The sequence below is a fragment of the Motacilla alba genome, chromosome 3, assembly GCF_015832195.1.
Source record: "Motacilla alba alba isolate MOTALB_02 chromosome 3, Motacilla_alba_V1.0_pri, whole genome shotgun sequence".
Lineage (NCBI taxonomy): Eukaryota > Metazoa > Chordata > Aves > Passeriformes > Motacillidae > Motacilla > Motacilla alba.
Window position 1 is genome coordinate 5,777,411 of NC_052018.1, and position 21,345 is coordinate 5,798,755.

At 37.5% G+C, this 21,345-nt stretch overlaps 1 protein-coding gene across 5 annotated transcripts in view; it reads right to left on the minus strand.

Moving 5' to 3' along the window:
* Nucleotides 1-21,345, minus strand: part of SUPT3H (SPT3 homolog, SAGA and STAGA complex component) — a 256,077-nt gene that overhangs the window by 70,945 nt on the left and 163,787 nt on the right. For all 5 annotated transcript variants that reach the window (XM_038132856.1, XM_038132854.1, XM_038132851.1 and 2 more), the window contains exons 4-6: nucleotides 15,297-15,383; nucleotides 14,029-14,119; nucleotides 12,228-12,364 (exon numbers count right to left, since the gene is read on the minus strand). In XM_038132856.1, the coding sequence (XP_037988784.1) occupies nucleotides 12,228-12,364; nucleotides 14,029-14,119; nucleotides 15,297-15,383 (315 nt within the window). The remainder of the gene's footprint in view (nucleotides 1-12,227; nucleotides 12,365-14,028; nucleotides 14,120-15,296; nucleotides 15,384-21,345) is intronic.

A 21,345-nucleotide genomic window follows, 5' to 3' on the forward strand; every position in this document is an offset into this window, starting at 1 on the left:
AAAGCCTCAGCTTCAATTCCTGTTCAAAATGAGCTATATAATATATGCCACAGTAAAAAAATTGATATTCCTATTGCTGGTCACTGAAAGCTATGCAAATTTTATGTGAAAAAAAATTATTTAGTTTTTGAAATGTCAAAACCTGTTCACATTTCTAGGGATTTCTGATATCTATTTAGATTTTTCCTGGCTATCTAGACTAACTGAAATGGAGGATTAGGTAGTTTTAGGGAGGTGGAGACTTTCCAAAGTGAATCAAAGATTGAAGAAAAATAGAAAAAAATTAAATAGTAACACAGTCCTACTCAGAAAAATGCAAAAAATGTTTTCAGTTCAAAATATTGCAATTAAAAATTAAACATCATTAGGATGCAAAGAATAGTATCTTTAATACCAAGATTCTGAGGCACAGCTTGGAAGGTTGAATTTAGAATTAAAGGTGTAGCAACACGAACAGCCATGGTCTGGCATCAATTACTTGACCATGCTGTTAGAAGTTGCTACAGACTCTCATGCCATCACACATCCTGGAGAAAAATTACTCTTCAATGGTGGTACCTCGAATTTCTCAGGGTTTCTGAATGTTTCTGACTTTTTTGGAGTCAAATTTAGCATTTCTCAAAGATGCCAATGTCTCTGCAGCATTTTTGTGTCTTTTTTTTAAAATACAACTCAGGGTACCAAGGCTGGCAAGGCACAAGAGCCATCTCACCAATGCATTCCTCTAAATTCTGGAAGCAGAAATCAGATCTCCAACCTTGAGGTATGTCAAGAGTTAACTCCCCTTTTAAGAAGGGTGTGATTAGTAGCTGGAAATCTGCCTGACTTCTGAGGATGCCATTACAATTTTCAGACATAAAATAACTGGCTGATGATACGAGCTGACAGCTAATACATCTACAATAAACACAAAAAAAAAGTTATTTCCAAGCGGATGTAGGGAACGTGTTCCGTTTCCAGACTGTTTGATATGGTCTGTGTAAGGAGCGAGGGCTCAATACCAGATGCTGGATGTTCTACAAGCTTTTTCTGCAGATGTCGGCAGCCTGAGAAAATCAACAGTGCTTTGAATAACACCCCCAGTAAAAGCATCTTCTTGTCAGAGTCGCTGTATGATATAGGATATGGATCCCACACAAGTGGATGAACTGATTTTAAATAATACCATCTGACAATGGGGGAGAAAAAACTCTCAGTAGGTCTGACAAAGTCCTGGAAATGGCTGTTAGCCTTGGGAAATAAAATCCAGCCCCCTGACAGAGACTACTCGTCCTTCTTTTGTTTGATCAAATGGAAACCCGAACTTAATGATTGCTTCCGAAGTGCCGGAGGCAAAGTTTCAACAGCACTTAAACACTGCTACCAAGGAGTCCCTGTCCCTGCCCCTCACATGTGCCACTCAAAAGCAGAGTGTGGAAAAGATGTTAAGGAATTATCTGAGAATAAGATACATGTATCAGTGTATTTTTTTGTATGATCACTTTGTTTGCTTTCTTGTAGAAATGGCTTATAGCACACCAGGAATGCACGATACAGACACCAAAAAAGATCCTGTGCTCGTCCTCCTGCCAAAGAAATTCCAAAAGCCTGCCACTACCTGCATAAAAAAGTTAAAAGAGTTACCCCTAAACACATAAAACCACACATTCAACTGTGGTCCCCTACTTCAACAAGATCTTATTGAATTCACATGAAATATTATCTAAAATTTCCTCTCTATCCAAAATCAGTATTTTTGCTAGTGACAATATATTACGGTCTTGCCCTCCAAGAAAATTGAGGTCTAGTTGCAGATGTTCTTTGTCAAGCCAAAGAGGGAGCAATGGCTACTTTTTGTCATGTTTTATAGTTATTTTAATGCAAATCCCAGATTATTAAAAGGCCCAAATGCTGATTACAAGAATGTCTGTAAGGATAAACTCTGCATATGCATTCCATGAGGACTTTATGTAAGGTAACTATCTGAAAATGAGATCTGCTACTTTTTTTCCTGATTATCCAAATTAGAAGAATCTTTTCTGACCCATTTAATGAAAGCGTTTACCTGACTAGGTACCCTCAATTTTTACAAAGATGGGAGAGCAGAAAGAAAGAATAGAGAAGACAAAATTCAAAGTTTGAGGGGCTAAAGACCCAAATGGAATCATGCTGCCTTGGGTCAAGTGAATAAACTATGGCAGCATATTACTTGTGCTGTTCTGCAGGAATGTTGTGGTTCCTGTTTCTGGTGGATTGGGAGTGGATGCATCTCCCATTTTGCGACATGCAGAGCTTAATTGTATTTTATCATTTCAACAGACACTTAGGAAGCTTAAATGTTGCTGCTTCTGGTTCCTTTGCTCCAGCAGATGTGTGAAGCTCTCCCCAAGTGCAATTTTGCACAGCAGCCAGATCATATTCTTACGGAAGAATACAGCAAGCAACATTATAGATAAAATAAACCACAGCGACCGAGCAAAATGAAAGACAGAAAACCCTGTTCCTTATGTACATAAAACATCTATTCCAGGAAATACCAGCAGCTACAGATTACAGAAAGTGCAGAAGCTGGAAAGTCCAATTATATGCTACCTAGATTTTTAAACAGTTCTTAGAAATCTGAGATGGCTTGTCATCTATTTGCTTTATAAAAGCTCTTCTATTTGCACCCCACTGGCCATTTTAATATCTGAAATGGATAACTTCAGTGCAGGATCACAGGATGGTAGAATAATTTAATCCAGAAATGTTTTGGGCCTTCCAGAGATCTCTAGTTTGACCCTGCTCAAAAAAGGTCTAATTAGATCAAGTGGTTCAGCACCTTGACCAGCCAAGTTTGAGGTACCTCCAAAGATGGAGACTTCCTCATCCTCTCTGGCCAACCAGTTCCAATCTTTGATCAGAAGTTTTTCTCCTATTAGGTATCAGTTCAGGCTCTGTCCTTCACCATGCACATCCAAGCTGGGTCTGGCTCCATCTCCTGCTGTCATTAGTTGGAAACAGCAATGAAATTTCCCTTTTGCCTCCTCTTTTTCAGGCTGGGAAGCGTTTGTCTCTCAGTCTTTCATTATGTATACCCCCTATATTTCTTGGTGACCCTCTGCTTCAGTATTTCAAAGTCCTTCTTGTACTTGTGAGCACAAATTAGGCCACAGATTCCAGATGTGGTCTCACAAGTGCCAGATCATGGGGAATCATTGTTTCCCTTGACCTGCTGGTAACCTCTGCTGACACAGCCTAGCACGTGGCTGCCCCACACGCTGTCCCCTTGCGTGGGGTTACAGCATCCACATTTACTATTGCTGACCTATGTGTCAGCCTATTTCTCCAGCCTGTCAACAAGGTCCTTGTGAATGCCAGGCCTGCTTTCCACACATTTGACTCCTCTGGATCATGACTCAGTATTTATTTGCCATGAAATGAATTACTGCTTTTATTTAGTTTGTAAGATCCAGAAGCTAATCACATCTGAGTTGAATGCATAAAGAGAATCATAGAATCACAGAATAGTTTGGATTGAAAGAGACCCTTAAGACCCTTGGTTCCAACACACTGCCATGGGCAGGGACACCTTCCACTATTCCAGATTGCTCAGAGCCACATGCAACCTGGCTTTGGACACTTCCAGGGATTGGGATGACTTCTCTGGGCAACCTGTGCCAGTGTCTCACCACCCTCACAGGAAAGAATTTTCTTTCTCATATCTAACTTTAATCTCGCCTCTGTCAGTTTATGCTTCAAGAAAATGCAGTACAAGGGGAGGCAACTACTCTGGTTCTGAAATGTCCTGTGCTTACTTTAGCTCCTTCCTGTTAATTTATATAGAAAACTGATGAAAATAAAATCACCTTGTATTCTTCATTGAACTTTATTCTTATTCTTATTCTCAGTACTAAAATCACATCCCCTATGAAAAAATCTGCCATAGGGTCCTATCTTAGGAATAGTCTGTCAGGTTACAAGTGCAGCTTGTAGTTACAAGTCCTATCAGAAGGACCTTTAAAACAAAAATTGCTGGTATTTCTCATTCCGTAGAAAACAATGTGTTTACTGCTGGATTACCTTAATGACCTTCACTTCAGCAACAGATCCTTTGACTTTCCTCATGATATCTGAACTTGAGTGTGAATGTAGGTGGGAAGGTTTGGCCCCTCATGGCTTTGGAACAGTGAACAAAAAATGACAACATTTGACTCCAGTAACTGGCTAATAGGTAATTCACTATTGAGTGAATCAAGTGATTCTCAAATTTTTGCTTAAATGCCTGCTGTTCATGAAATCCTCTCTGACTTCAATGAAATAGTAACATTCACAAAATCCTATGTGAATGAAATCAAATACTATGGACAACATAGCCCAGGAACCAGCAAAATACACAAAAGGAGAGACAGAACAAATCTCTGTTTTGCCCAGGTTCCAGCAGTAGAAAGGTATGATCAGTATAACTCCAAAACTAGCTTATGATAATTATTTTCTTCAACAGTCATACAGCACCCAGTGATCTGTGGCTCAAGCACTTTAACCAAATGCAACATCTTTGTATTCAATAACCCGCTATAGATTACTCCCCCCTTTAAGTGGTGCAATTCAATAGATCTGAGCTCATTTTGGCTATATTTAGCTGGAGTGCAGGCCTGAAAACTACTTCCAATGCTCCTCTGTGCTGTGTGCTGCAGACTGGCTGGAGAGGCTCTGATGACACAGTTTGCTCAGTCTGCTGTTAGAGGGCAAATTCCAGTTAGAAAGAAAAGGATTCTCAGTCATTTTGTGGGAGGTATTTTCAGGATAAACTCATGGGCCTGATTCAAAGCAGGTTTTAGTTCCTGGCTGGAGTTTAATACTGGGAAAGACAGCTAATCCCCTAGTGGATATACAAGGTAAGGAAAGGGAAAAGGGCTTCTCTGCTCGACCTGTGATGTCTAGAAATAGCAGATAAATGAACCTTCAGATAAATGAGCCTGACACAGCCTTAGGCCAAGGGTCTTGCATCAGCCTCCTATGGGTGAAACAGAAAAAATTCATTTCCTTTAAATTGGCTTGTGAATGTTCTCCCCTCTCTGTTAAACCCAGGACTTTGCCTGTTACACCTCAGACCCTTCTTTTCTGCAGCAGTTGAAACAGAAGAACACCCTCAACTCCCCACCATAGAGAGCCTTCCTCTATTGTCTTCATTTGTTAGAAGGTATCATTTTCTTCCACAGAAAGTTTTTTGTGATTTGAAACTTAAAATGGAAGGGAAGAGAAATTCAGGGGTGTCCTGGAGCTTGATCACGCAGTGGCTGACAACCCAAGGTGCTCCTGCCTATGCAGTTTTCCAGATGGGAGTGAGAGAAGCAAGTGGTTGTGAAGATTTCTGCCAAAAACACAGGGGTTCTGTGCTAAGACTTCAGTCTCACTCTTCGCAACAGTGTCGAAAATCTCTTCCTTGCAACAAATAAGAAGTAGGAATCTTACAGAATAATATTGTGTTTGAAATTCTTATATAATTTTAACTTGTGTTACAACTCCATGGGTTCTTAAGTTTTGTGAATCCTGTGCAAAACAGTCTCGAAAATGGTTTTATGCAAGTGATGAGTTCCTTCTCAAAAACTTGAGAGGACAGAACTGTTCTCAGTGTAGACTTGGTTAACACCTTACTGTATGAAATAAACAGTTGTTGTTTTCTCTTCATTTAGAAAGAACCTCAATATTAGGCTTAGTGGAGCATAAAAGATAGCAATTTGCTACATAAAGATTCAAAGACCTGAAAAAATAACTTCCACCCCAAAGTATCTGAGTTATAGCTGTCTTGTAGACAAGATTTGCATTATTGCACCTCTAAATAACCTCAAAAATACAAATGGCTATTAGCACAAATTTAACTACTTTAAATTACAACAAGAGTTTCAATAACCTCCTACCAGTGGGACCTTTGTCAGACTTCAGCATGAATCCTTACCCCCAATTCTCCATAGTTTACATAAAAAAACCCCTCTGTTGTGAGTACCAATACAGGGTGATTAGTAGAGCTAAGCAACATGTTATACATGTTAAAATACACTCAGAAGGAGATGGTTTTGTTAGTATTGTATTTGGCTCCTAATCAAATGCTCCATGGAAATACTGTTTATAAGCATGTGTGCCTACATTTAATCACAGATATAAATAATATATATATAAAGTTTCCTTCCAAAATTTGAGACACAGTCATTTGTGTGTCAAAACTACAACAGCCCCGAATCTTCCTCTTCCTCAGAGAAAGCAAACAGTGGCAGAAAAAATACTCAAAGAATTAAAAGACAAAAAAGCAAATAACACCTTGGCCCTCCTAGCAAAGCTGCCTAGATTTGCAGTATGAGCAACATTCACTTAAATGCTCAAAAACCCCACGACTGAAGATCCAAACAAACAGGCCACTCTAGTCACCATAGCAAGCAATCCCAATGTGAGAAAAAGCCAATAATGTTAGATTTAGCAGTGTAAAAATTTGATTGATACTGGCTGTGACAAGAAATCTTTTCCACTCAGGGGCTTTTTCTCATTCCAAAGAGAATGACACAATATTTACAGACATATAGACAATAATGAAAACCTGTTCCTGTTTATTTTCTGTTTACTTTTAACCAATTCAATCACTGCCCAAGAGAAACAGCGCTTTCCCACTATCCCAAACATTCCCAAGCAATGTGTAATCAGAAAAACCATTAATACCACCAGGCTTATTTTTATACCAAATAATGCTTACAGATACTTTGATGCCGAAACAGCAAATTTAGAGTTGAGTTGCTACCAGTTGTGCTTTGCACTCATCTGGAAACACTGGGTGGACTGATGCAGTGGAACGAATTCCTTCTATATTTGCATTCCTAACTTCCATTTTGCAGTGTAGGAAAAAAAAATCACAAAAACCCCACTGCCTAGAGAATGAAGGGGTTTTTTTTGTTGATTGATGTTTCATCTAAGTTCTTAATCTCAGCAGTAGACAGTATATAGGGAGCTGGTGTGACCCCTAAAGTCTATTTTATATCATCATTACAGGTTTTTTTATACCAAGTTCCCACAGCACACACAGATCTTGAGTCTCCAAAGAGAATCATCCTGGAGGCACTGGAAGTACTGTTCTTAACATCTGAGGAAGTACACTTAAATGTAACCTAAATGTTTCTAGGTATAAAAATTGGAAAAAAAACCCACTTCTACCTCTGATCTAAGAAATTAACTTCCCGCTGGATTGTTTCCCTCTCATTTCTGAGTACAGAAGCCAGCCTAAGTTTCTGGGATGTTTAATCTTTTAGGCAGGTACCACTAAGTGAAATTCAGCCCAACTTGTGGAAGTGATGAACGAAGCTCTCAAAACAGCTTAAGGGAATGGGAAAATGAGATCCTGGTCTTGCTTTTCTCACTGTACCAGGACCATCGTGTCCTTGGACAGGACCTTTGAGTATGTTATTTAGCCACTATAAATCCTTTTCTACTCTTACTTGGCCAGGACTCACGGGTGAGGATGATACTGGTTTGCATTTAGGGCTGCAATGATTTAGTCCATAAAAAATGTAAGATTTAAGGGATTTAATGTTATGGCTTGTCCTTCTGTCCTGCCACTGGCATCCCTTTGACCATATTTGGCAATGTTTTGTAAAGAACAGCACAAAAACCCTGCAGGGATTACACTATCAAATCTTACCCAAGGATGTATTATTTCCTAAGGTGTAGCAGTTAAAATCAAAGAAGGTTTAAGGTCAGTAAACTGTGATTCTAAAAAGCAATAATTTATTTGATTTGGGCACAATATTGTGAGATAACAGAAGCCAGCACTCAACTAAATCAAAAGATTCTGTCCCAAAATATAGATTCTGTCAACATGAATCTGATTTCAGCAAGGAAGTAAAAAAGACTGAAACAGAGTGAACTCCGAGAGCACAATTACTTGTACCTCAAGATGCAGTTTGGTGTGTTCAGAGGTCTTGCGTAAATACAAATTAACTCTGTCTCAAAAATGACAAAATTAAACAGGAGTAATTAAAAAAATGTAAAATATATATATTCCACCTACACTTTAATGCCATCTTTTGCACAGAGCCCATTGCATTGCTGTGAGATTTAGAGATTTCTCACTAAGACAAGAATACTGGTGAGCAGAACTAAAAAATTACATCCACAATTAACCTCCTAGAATAAAAATAGATATCTGTAGTTTTTAAATATCACTTCAGCAATTGAATTTATGTTTAAATATCAATTCAGCAACTCAGAGGACAATAGACCTTAAATCACAGAATCACAGAATCATAGAATAGTTTGTGTTGGAAAGAACCCTAAAGATTATCTAGCTCCAGCCCCTCTGCAAAATAATCAGAAATTAGAGATTTAACTTAGTTTCTTACCATTTTGCTGGCTTCAAGCCTGCTTTAAGGTAATCTATTCTTGTAGGGAAGTTATCTTCCCTCCACCGTTTATTCAAACTTGAAATGTACTATGGAAGCATCATGGTAGCTACTGCAACTGAATTATTGTCATATAATATGTGAGTGTTGGAAATGTATCCTTGAACTAGCAGTCAGAGTGACAGATGAATGGTGTTTCCCCTAATCCTATGGGAACAGAAGTGAAACAGAGCACTCACAGCATGATGCTCTATGAATTCTTTTGTGTGTCAGTCCAGACTTCTGATGAGAGGACTTTTTCTTGGCAGGGAGAGAGCATTAAAGCTATAAAACAAATTATAAAAAAGGGTATTTACAGAATGAGAGGGATGTCAGCTTTGCAGTGACATTGACTGAAGTTTTTAAATAGCTACATTTGATTTAATGGCATGACATGGAGAATGTGATAGTGGTTCTCACAGGAAAAAAAGCAGCAGAACTGAAGTTACCATTCACAAAATCACAGCCAAACCTGCAGTTGGTTTAACTATGGTCAGGAACCTGAGAGGTTCAGAGGAGCAACATAAGGACACAAGCACCTAAAACTCCAAGTCTACTCAAACTGAAAAATAAGGAAAAATTCAAAGATTTTAAATGAACAGGGGCTTTTACAAATCCCACAGGAATACCACCTCTCCTCTCTAAATGATTGTTAAGAGACAGAGGAAAGCCAAGTAGCCATCCTCTTGCAAGGTGTCAGTTACTGTGGATTCTGTCGTAGAATAGGCAAAGGAAGGGAAATTGAATTCCTGAGCACCACCAGCTCTGGCTACTCCACAGCCCAACCTATGCAATAAAAAAGGAGTGTGGGTAGATTGCCATCACATCTGTTATTCTCGAGAGACTGGCACACATTATGCAAACCAGTTCTATGATCCATCTCTCCTTCCCATGCACAGTTCAGTTACATCCAGGAATGAGAATCACTTTTTCCATCTATAAACGTTCTTACTCTGAGGAGCAGCATGTCACTGGTGCTTTACAGCTGTCTCAGGAGAGCAGGATAGGAACTGTTATGAAGTGAGATAGAGGTGCTATTCCAGTTTTTATTTTGTTTTGATTTTGCCAATACAGTTGGCTGGTTTGCCTCTACTTAATGCTAATATTGCAGTTTTTATAAAAAGTCATTTTATCACAATGTATTGATAAAATAATCATGTGTTTTGACAAAGTAGTGTGAAATAAGTTCTTAATTTCTGCCTGTAGAAAGAGTATTTTAAGAGTATTCCACCTTGGATCAATGTCCCTTTGCACACTGCTGGTATTACTGTTCCAGAGACATTCTCTTTGCTTCAAATTAAAGTCATGGGATACATCAGTAAATTCTATAGACAATCCTAGATGAGTGTCCTTTGCTTTTATTATGACAGTGTTGGTGGCTGTATTTCAGTCAAAGAAGTGTAGAATTGTTTGGTTTCCTTTGGTAATATCCCAAAGTGTCTCAGAGCTTTCCTGACTCCTCTGTGGTACAGACATGGAATGGACCCCACAGCACTGCAGGCAACAACATGAAGGCTTAGCTTTAATTTTATGAAATGCTTTAGAAGGAATGAGTATAAACAATATTTGCATTTTGTATCATAACTGAAACCATACTGCTAAACAATCATATCCTGTTTAGCCCATAATGACATCAGAAATACATGTTTATCATCTGCTCTGGACAGCTTAGCATGATTTTGGCCTGAGGCAAAGTGGAACTGAAATCATTTACGGTTGTCCAAACCAAGATAACCACACAGTTCTGAGGTAATTGATACCTAAAAGGAACACTGCCCTTAGATTGAAGTCCATGATTTAAGTACACTAATTCCTTAAAAAACCCTGTTAAATTGTCTATTGGATTTCATAAAGAATTTAGTGTGGATTAAGCAATTTACTGAAGAAAGGACTTCTTACAGGAGATTACAGGAGCTCTTCCTTTAGGAATGGATCACATTTCCAACTATCTTTGCTTCCTTTCCACTCACCTCAAAGTGACAAAAAAATCCCAAACAAAACAAAGCCAAAAATATGTTAAAAATTTTGAGTAGCATGTTTCAAACAGTGTTTCATGTTTTGTCATTAGATTTAGAGACTAATAAGAAAGCAAAGAGATAGTACTGCCTTCATACATGTGTATAATTCATTAATGTATTCTAAATTAAGACCTTGATTTTATTTTTTTTTTTAACATAGAAACAGGTCAAGAGTTCACAAAATGTAATGAAGTCAAGCAACAGAGAGAAGAATTACTTTTTATATTTAATACACACATTACAGTTCATGGATTACAGTCTAGTGACAAAACCCAAAACATATAGTCAGATGAAAGTCAAATATTTGATTACAGACACAAATTCCTTGACAGACAAACATAGATTCAGATTTGCCACTGTCTACAACAGAGAACTTCATACTTTTATCAACTTGAGAAGTTCTTTAGACCTGAAAACTACTATACTGTAAGAACAGAAGAGAGTGCAAAGTCAAGCACATAACCCACTCATTCAGAAGAATGCTGTTATCTATTTCATTGTGTACAAGCTCAAAGGATTTGCCTGCCTTTATGCTAAACACAACATTTTGCATAAATAAATAAGAGGTTAAAGAAGAGAAACCACCAGTTTCCAAAATACAAACAGTGGTTGGATACAACTGTTCAATGACACAAATTCTCTGATGGGGGGAAATGGGACTTGTTCCTATCCAAATTCTTAGAGAGAAGTGGTTCTTCACTAGGTTTTGATTTCTTGAAAGGAGCTGAAAGCAGATTGGAAATGCCAGAGTTCTGAAAAGAGGCTCCATTAAGAAGAAAGAAAGTAGAATTACAACTAGCATAGAACAAAATTTCCATTGTTTTTTAGAATCTCCCATGAAATCCTGAAAGTGAAATGAAGCCCTAATAGTCAAATATTAAATACAAAAATATTACCAAACACATGAGCCACCTCAGCATTGAAAGGGAACTCAAACCAAACCCTCCATCTTCCAGCACTGAAAGGGTACAGAAATCACTCTACAAATATCAAATTTCCAACACTCCTGTCCAATAGGTTGATGTCGGAAAATGGGTGGGAATTGGCTCAAATACTTCTCTGGAATTGTGAGTGTGCTCCCAGCACAATTCTGCCCTTGGCATCCAGTTGCCTACAGAAAACATGAGGAAGAACTGAGCAGCTGAGCACGAAGAAGGGTGAAGGACTCTTCTCTGCATTCAGTGTGGACCAGATTACCAAAAAACCAGGGTAGTACTGCCCACCCACAGAAAATTAGTTAAAAACACAGACTTCCATGCTGACACAGCTACACTGCTTCTCAATCCCATCTAGCTTTATTGGAGTCACGTAGCACTGCATTTTTTAATGTAGACAAAATTTTTCATAACTACACAGTACAGAAAGTAGGACTCAAAAGGATGGAGAGAAGAGTTTATACTCAAGCATTTTTGCACAGAGTATTTTTATTTCATCTGTAAGCTGTGTTATATGAAGAGTCCTCAAATGCTATTTAAACAATTTGCTAAGAAGATAAATAATAAGAAAGGAAAATACTGTTGTGAAAAATGTGCATGGAATGTTTATAAATAGAATTTACTTTCTACAGGAAGGAAATAGAAATACATAGCAGACAGAAAGATCCATAACTACCCTTCTGTAATCTTCCTTCCCAGCATGTGTGCTTAGATATCAAGAAACATTTGAAGGAATAGGAAAAATATGGAAATAGGATTTCTTTAGACCATATGGGCAAAAGAAAAAACATGTAACAATGATTTAATGCAGCATGAAAAAGGCATCAGGCCAGCATGATGTATTAAATGTTTCACAGTTTCTCTGCTGGGTATCAGTAAAAGGAAAGAATTACCTCCATGCGCTCCTGCTTGACATCATCAATCTCATCATCTTCAAACATGGCCAAGAGCTCTCCAGTCTGGTCAATGGAGTTGAGAAAGTCCTGGGCCAGCTTCTGCCGTTTGTTGGTGTTATTGCTGTTGAATTTGTCTTCACAAAAACAAGCAAAGAACAACAAACTTAACCTATTTGGCTTCTCCAAACATCACTCAGAGTGACACGATTTAGAACCAGCACTGAGCAGAAAAGGTCTGTTCTTTATTGCGCCCCTTCCACAAGCTGTGCTACCTGAACAAGGTGTTGTCACTGCTTTGCTCCAGTAGAAGCAAAACATCTTTAGTATTTTTTAGTATAACCATGTAGCTTTTCATATCTAGAGAAAACTAATCTGCTGCCTATATATCATTACTTCTCACCAAAGAATCCACAGCGGACACAGCTCTAAAGGAAATAACCCCTCTTTGGTAGAAAGAACTTGAGTCACAGAGCAGAATATATTGAGGAAATGTTCTTCCCTGAACACATGCAGGACATCCTCATTACCTACAGCCTCAAGCAAACTCTAACATGACCACTAAGATGCAATTCCAGAGATGATGGACCATTGCTCTGTAGCAAAACCTGGAGAATGCTGGCAAGATGATCTCTGTTGTTCTAAACAGCAGAGCACGTATAAAGGCATTAAATTCATAAAAGAAAATTAATGGCTGTAATTATCAAAGCCTACTAGAAAAGGCATTCTTTAATTCCAGGATAAACTGCATTTAGGAAGCTTTTCATGAACATCTAAAAGGCTTAAGGGAATTGTTTATTTGCTTTAAGTAGCGACACACGCTAAAGTATTAAAACCCCAAAGCTGCCAGGTAAGAAGCTGTACTGCCATATTGCTTGCACACACAAAACATGAAAACAAAATGCCACAGGCAAATCAAATCTCAAATGAGCTGACAAAAACTTCTTCACAGTTTGATGAAGTCAAAGGAAGAAGTACAGTGTTTACCTAGCATCAATGTGGATGTTCTGAGGAACCAAACACAATGAATTCATTGTATGGGAAAAAAAACCATAAAAGGCTCTGAGAAAGGAAGGAAGTTTAATACAGAAAGTTGTGTATGGACATTGCTAGATGTTATAACAGTATGGTAAGGTTTAGATTTGCCATGATAAGTTTTAACTTTTTACAACGGAATTGTTAGTTCTAACACCAATATAAATCAACAAAACTTTAAACCAGGAAACTATATGGCATAAATTAATATATTTTTAATCCAAAGCACTTTTCCTTTAAATGCATTGGTTATAAAAACTGTGACTTCCTCGTGGAATGCAGAAACAAAAGTGTTTCCCATTATTTAAACTAGAGATTTAAAGTATAAAATGTTAAACCACACCGAAAAAATCACCCACCTCATATATTAGTGTTCAGTAACTTCAGATTATAAGGGTTTATTTTTTAAAGCATGTAAAAAATATCAGTAGCAAAACCTTTCGATAATAATTTAACAAATGTCCATTCAATTGCAGGTGGTGCATTTAAAATAGAGATGCTGAAATCAATAAGCCCTTTAATCAGGACCAGTTTCTTACTTTAACAGAGCTCTGACATTAAAGTCTTACTGTTCCTCTGGATGGTAGATGCAAATGCTTACATATTTCAAATGGAAAAGCAGAGATTTTCAGCAAAATTCCTCTAAAGAGACTATTTTTGTGTCTCTATCAAGCAAGACATTAACACTTTGCATTGAGTTGTTCAGTATTTTTTTCAGTATTTTACATCAAGCCTCTCCCAAATTAAGGAATTTCTTTTTTTCTACCTTCAATGAGGTCATCTTCTTCTATTCCTTTGACAATTTTAGATTTGTAGTCTCGAAAAAACATGTATTTAAGTAGCCTTCGAAGCTTCTTCTATGAGAAAAAAAATACATTTATATTAATGACTATTACATAGTTATTTCTTATTTAATAAACTTTTTAACACACAAACATACAAACACGTAGCACATTACTCAGTAAATATAAACTTTAAAATATTTGTCATTTTAAATTCTGTAGAAAATCCATACATAGAAAGTACCTCAGGACAGTAGCAAATCCATATTTAATATTATTTATTTGAGCTCCTTGGTACTTTGCTGTGAGACAGAAATGAGTTTGACTTTCAGAAAGAAGAAATTCAGATATCGGGCTTTATGGAACTCCAAATGTTTGCTTACTTTGGAAACTCTAGGCTAGAAATGTACATTTCCATGAACTTTGACTCCATATCAACCACTGTTTTCAGAACAGCCTTACAGCTTTTATCAGAAAAAGAAACTGCAATTTATTTTCATGTTTTAGTGGGGTTTTATTTTGAAATAGTTTTGTTCATTATTGTTTCACCTGTCAAATGAGAAAAGGAAAACAAAGGAGAAAAAAGGGTGAGAGAAAGAGGGAAAATAAGGAAGAAAAGGACATAAAGGGAGAGTAAATAATGTAATTAAAAATAGCTGACAATTTTTAAAATAATTATTAAATTTGAGGAGAGAAAATTATTTTTTTCCCTTGTTGACCTGTTCTACTTACTATTCAGAGAAAGCAAGGCTATACCTAAATTTAGAGATTTTAGTGGGATAAAGCACAGGAAAATATTATAAATAAAATAAAGAGGATTTATACTTAGTCTAAATAACAAAAATATAAGGGTTGCATTGTAAAATGTCACATTGACACCCTTCATAACCAGGGGGAAATTAGAATGATTAATTTTTAATTAAAGGGACCTAAAATATAGGGAGCAATATTCATATCTTATTACGAAATTGTTTTTACCTCTAAGGTTTATCTACCTTATCTACATTATCTACCCTAAAGCTTTATGGGAAAAAAAAATTGATAATTGAAGCTTTAGGAAAAAAACTATTTTTATGTCAGATATTACAGAACGATTATAACATGCTCGATCACATACAATTGCAGAGCAGCTATAATTTTAAAATAAAGTTATTCATGGTGATGGATTCCTTTAAATGGGTTAAGAAGGCACTTGAAAACACAAAAAGCAGGTGACTACATAAAATAAGAAACTTCTGTCTAACTACTGTACCTTATCTTTGCGCATTAAGAACAGGAGATCTTCAGCAGAGATGACTCTAGCTCCTCTCATCTGAGAAACTTCAGCTGCTTGCTGCAACTAAAATAAATGAATAAATTAGGATGGCCTTTTCAGTGTTAAAAACTTTATTCACTGGGGTTTGTTTTAAATAAATTCAGATAATATTTTGCATCGCTGTCCATAGCAAAATACAAGCTGTGCACTAAAACACAAGCTGGGACTCTCAAAGGTGTCACTCACTCGAGTCTTGTTTGCCAAGAAGTGAATGACAATTTTATGAAAAGCCTGGAAGACCTTTGACAAATCTCAAGAAAATGCTTTTTTGTTTATATTTTAAATGATTGCTTTTAAAAAGTCCTGCTGCCATTTTTTTTTCTTCTCTTAGCACAGAAAATGAACATACAATTCTCTCAGGCAATGTAAAAATGCCAAATTCTTGCCATAGCACTTTATCTGCAACTGTGGAAAGGCGGCTGATCGCTCTCCCAATTTTTTAGAATAACAAATATTAATTTTAAACAGCTTACCTAAGTATTTTTTGAAAGAAACTCTACCCCTACTTGACTTAGCATTAGTACAAACCAGACTCACATGAAGAAATTTTTTAGGAATGCTCTTATTTCATTTGGGAGAAAGAAAATGAATTGATAGGCTCTATAACACCGACTCTATTAATGAAGGAATTGAAAAACCTTGAACAGAACAGGCCATTCAGCTGTGAAAGTAATAAAGATGGGACTGAGCAAGAAATGACACAAAAACTGATAAGAGGTGGCCAAAGGAGTATGAAGCAATGGACTGCCCTCACATCCACTGTGACAGTGCCCACAAAGGCCCTGAATGCCTCAAATTGCGCTGTAAAGAGAAAAAAAAAATCTCTTTGTAAAGGACTAAGCTCTCAGTAAGTGCAGGAAACTGGGGTTTTTACACAAAACCAGAAGAGGGTTAGAAACCTGGTAACCTGGGTTCTCTGCACAGCTGATGCTTATCAAAGTACTGGGCAAAGGAGGTTCAACCCAAATGTGCAAAAAGAGACAGTGGGATTTGGTCCCTTCACCTCACGAGCCTTTGGTTCTGACTTGTGAGGTGAAAGGAGCAAATCCCATCATCATCAAGGAATCACAGAATGGGCTGGAAGGAATTTTTAAAGGTCATCTAGTCCAACTCCCCTTTAACAACCAGGGACCTTCAACTAGACCAGGTTGCTCAGAGCTCCATCCAGTCTGACCTTGATTTTTTCCAGGGATGAGGAATCCATCACCGCTGTGGACAAGCATAAAACATAATGCTGTATCGACTGAGATACAAGGGATGTTTCACACTTTATCCTCTAAATTAAAAAACATAATCCAAAAAGCTAGATTTAATTGTAAGGTATTTTGCCCTTAGCCTTGTTTACCCTCTGATGGAAAACTGACAGTGAGCACAGGAGAAAAGTCATCAAAAGAAGAGACACCTTCAAAAATTCTTGATACTAAAATTCATACACACCTGTAACATGATCAATGCATAGCAATTTAATTTATGTTCAAATAGCTCTATATTCTTCTTTAGAAATGTATGAATGCACCTGAAAATAATTTAAAGAAATCCTATCCTTCATACTCACACTAGCAATGGTTTCACTCAGTATCACTGGCTGAATAAGTATATTATTAATCTAAGCTCCCATGCTGCTATGACTTGAAATAGGCCTATTCAGAAGTTAAAAAGATCAACAAAAACAGTAGCTGTTTCTAATATCCAAAGAAGAGGAAAGGAGCTGGCGGGGGGGGAGGGGAGTTTGGCAAGTGTTCAGTGGGCAAAAGATTCAGTCCATAAATCATAATACTGGACTGCATTAATTTTTTTCCACACTAATCACATGCACACAAAACATTAACTGTATCTGGTACGCACAACACAAAAAATACTGCGTGAAGAGGTTCAGATTTTCCCCTTGCAACCCTCTCTTGGCTCTTGCAGTCACCGAGACCAGAGAGATTTCAGGAATTCAGAAGTCACAGTAACATAATCTCACTTGAAAAATGTAAGAATGTGAAAAACGATAGCTCTGTTTTTTGGCATAAGCAAAACTGTTTCTTATTCTGATTAGTCTGAGGGCACGCAAGCTACTTATGTTTCTAACATAAAATATAAATAGTTGGATAAAAAAAAAAAATTACTAAGAACGAGCCAATATTCCTCTCTGGTGTAAATCTATTGCAGCTAATGGATTTATGCCAAGGCTGACTTTGGCCCCACTGAGCTTAAAAGTGTTAGAAAACCTGACCTTAGCATGGTGATAACACAACACAGCTTTCCCAAATATCATGTAAAACAATGGCAGAAATATCCAAAGGGAAAGCACGCCCTAGTTCCCAAACGTGCACAAGGATGATCTCTTGGCCCCTTCCAATCCAAACCATTCCATGACTCTCTAAGACATAAAGTTCAGGTATGTTAATTTCCATGTGTAGCTGAAATACCTTATTTTTTCAAATTATAAACATGTGACAATGACATTTACAGCAAAGGTTGTGTGCGAGCTGCTTGCAGGAACCTTGTGATGAAGGAAGGGAGAGTAAGGCCAAATTCATGTCTCATTTGCATCTAAGTAAATCCTGAATAACACTGTTTACTTTAACGGAGCTATTCTGGGCTAAACACAAGATCAAAATCTGGAATAATATTCTCAGTTTCTACCAAAACAATGAAAACTTTATTCTCGTATTGCCTCGACTTCTGCATCTATTTTATTTTAAGGAATGGACACACAGCATTTAATTTCTTTGGCTTTAAGAAAGCAAAGTACGAAAATAATTACTTCCTGTACAGTTATAAAATATGGATTATTTATTCAAACAGACCATAATGAGTTATGCATTGGTACACGTATTTACCTGGGAAACCAGGGTATGCTCAGGTAAATATGTATCCAAGCAATTAAATAAAAATTACGTCCCACACAGCCGAGGCTGGGGGAAGATGTATTTATAGTTTAACACACACATAATTGACTCATTCAAACCACAACGTGAGTGCTTTGCTATAATTAGTATTATAACAAACTGTCTTATTTGACTGTCCCAGAGTTGCCATTAATATGCAATAAGCCCAATTCCTGAATTTCTGGAGCTGAAGGCCCTGTTGAGTCATTATGTGATGAAGGGGGATTTCAGGAAGCCGTGCCAAAGAACCGATCAATCTCCAAGCACCCGAGCATTTGTCATTCCAGAAAAGCCTTCTCAGCTCTCTGAAATCAGGAGGTGCCTCAACCCTGGCTGCAGTGGGAGCATGGAGGGTTTCATTCAGGGAGCAGCACCGCCCGTGCCTCCAAATGAGGGGTGGGATGGAAATGCTGCAGGAACTGTTCATACATGAGGTTAACACACAGCAATGGAGCAGTTATGGCAAGAATTTCCCATCATTTCCCTTCTCCAAGCCTCAGTGCCAGTCACAGAATTTGGGGCTGCAGCAGTTCCAACATACTCACTTCTCTTTAATTTTTTTAGTTTTGAAAATAGGTCCACGGTACAAAATATTTTGTTTGGGATGCTATTGAAGAACAGCAAACAATCTAAATTACTCAGCTTTTTTAAGAAAAACAGACTAAATTCCCTAATACCAGCAAACAATGTCTGAGACCTCAGAGTCTGAATATATTTTTTATTACAGCAGAATTATGAACCCCTAAAAGTGAAGTTTAAATAACGGAAGTGTTGAAATGATTTTAACTATAGGGGCGCAAATAGCTCTGTTAATAATTAGGAGTTTATGAAAAATAAGTGTATTTTACAATTTTTCCCATTACAAAGAAGGTAGTATATACAGTAACTATATTTTAAAGCCTAAGAAGAAATGGCTGGGGAATAATATTTTAAAATGTAATCATGGGTTTAATGACTTTATGAAGTTAACTTTCTTGGCAGGATGAACTGAAGTATGTTAACAGTCACCTTACGGCTATTTTCTTTTTGCAACTTCTGCAAATTATAGATTTGTTGAAAGGAGTATTCATTCTCCTGTGACAGAAGCACAGTTACTTCAATGGACTGTCTGCTTTTTTTTCTTTCTTCCAGAATTATTTTTTCTTCCACTACCTCCAAAGTCAACAATCACTGATACTTCTTCTACAAAACCGTCTTGATGGACAAACAGACAAAAAGCTGGAAAACAAACATACCGTGTTGTGACATAATCCTTCCAGTTAAACTGCAGGACAGAGCTGGAATGGTGATGTTTGCATGCCTTGGAACTGCTGGGAGCCAAGAATAATGCTGCAGGAGCTATGATTTTGTTTTCATTATACAAGAAAATTCACCTGGGTGAATTTTTTTTCAGAGGCAGAAAGGTTGTTTTGTTAATAAATAAGAATTAAAATGTCCTATTTTCTCACCTTCCTCGGTAAAAACCACACTCCTATAAAATTACCAAATGATATTCTGAATTAAGATAGAGTCCTGTAAATACATTCCAGAACATCCTGATACTTTTATGAAGGCAACTAAATAGAAAAGGTAAATACAGGTTTTCACATCAATCTTTCCATGTAATATTTCACATGCTACTAATGGTGACACCTGAGGTTCTTATTCTAACAGACAGAGAGGGAAAACACTGAATTTGTTTCCAAAACTCAGCGAAGGGATGTGCTTTATTCACTTAGAACACGCTGGGGAGATAATTACATTATGGAGCCCATTAGAGCACCCTCACAGGTAATGATTCAGGATCACTGCACAAGCATTCACCAGCATAACTGAATCATCACAAGCTGTCTAAAACAAAATAACATCCATCTGCAGATTAAAAGACAATAAATTTTCTTTTTAATAGGTACTTTGTTTCAAATGTAAGTATTTTTTTACTGAAGACCATTTAATATAACACCAGTTGATTATATGTGACCTCTAGAAGATGAAGCTCTGTATCACATTTTGAGGCACTAGAAAACAGAATTGTTTAGGTTGGAAAATACTTTTAGGATCATTGAGTCCAACCATTCCCCCAGCACTGCAATGCCACCACTAAGCCATGTCCCCAAGTGCCACATCCACACATCTGCTAAATCCCTCCAGGGCTGGTGACTTCACCACTTCCCTGTATAGTCTGTTCCAATGTTTGACCACCCTTTCACTGCAGAAATTTTTCCTAATATCCAATCCAAACCTACTTTGGCACAACTGGAGGCTCTTTTGTCTTGTCCTATCCTCCCACTTGTTACCTGGGAGAAGAGACCAATCCCCACTTGCCTTCAACCTCCTTTCAGGGAGCTGTAGAGACTGGTAAAAGCTTTATTTTATGTTGGACATAGAGTGAACCTCAGTCCATACAGATCATGAGAATATGAAAACACAAGTTCATACCCCCTAGCCCCTGCCTTCTACTGAGATCTTGGTTTCAATGACAAAATTTACTATTATTTGCCCCTTTATGAAAATTGTACTCTCAAGTCCCTGAAGAAGACTGACTGCTTCACCTCACCTTCTCTTGACTTCAAGTCCAGGCAGCCCAGAGAGCTGGATCTGGATACAGATATGAAGTCTGCAGCCAGTTCCTCACAGATGGAGAAGAATTAACCCCAAAGCATCTTTGGCAATCAGCAGGTTAAAAAGCAAAAAGAACACATCTACAGGTTCAATTCTCAATGGTTTCAATGTCAGGGTGACAAGCAGCTGATATAAAATTAAGAACACAAGTTGTTCCAGCCACAGGAGAGAACAGCCCCTCCTTCAGCTGCCTTCAGACAGAAATTGGATGAAAGTCAGTCCCAGGAGCTCCAAATAAAAGCCCCACACCTCAGCCTACAGGGTTTTCACCACACTACTGCTATCGAAGAGCCCCCCGTCATAGATCACTATGACAAATATATTTTCTGAGTATTCCCATCTGTTAAATTGAACATTTAATATGAATTTAGACATCAGCATTTCTCTTCATTTGATTCACATACTTCTGATCATAGAAAAGGTCAGAGGGTTTTCCTTGGTTTGTTCTTTATGCATTTTAGTAACATGTTCAGTACAATCAGAGTAGAAAAAATACAACAAAAGACACT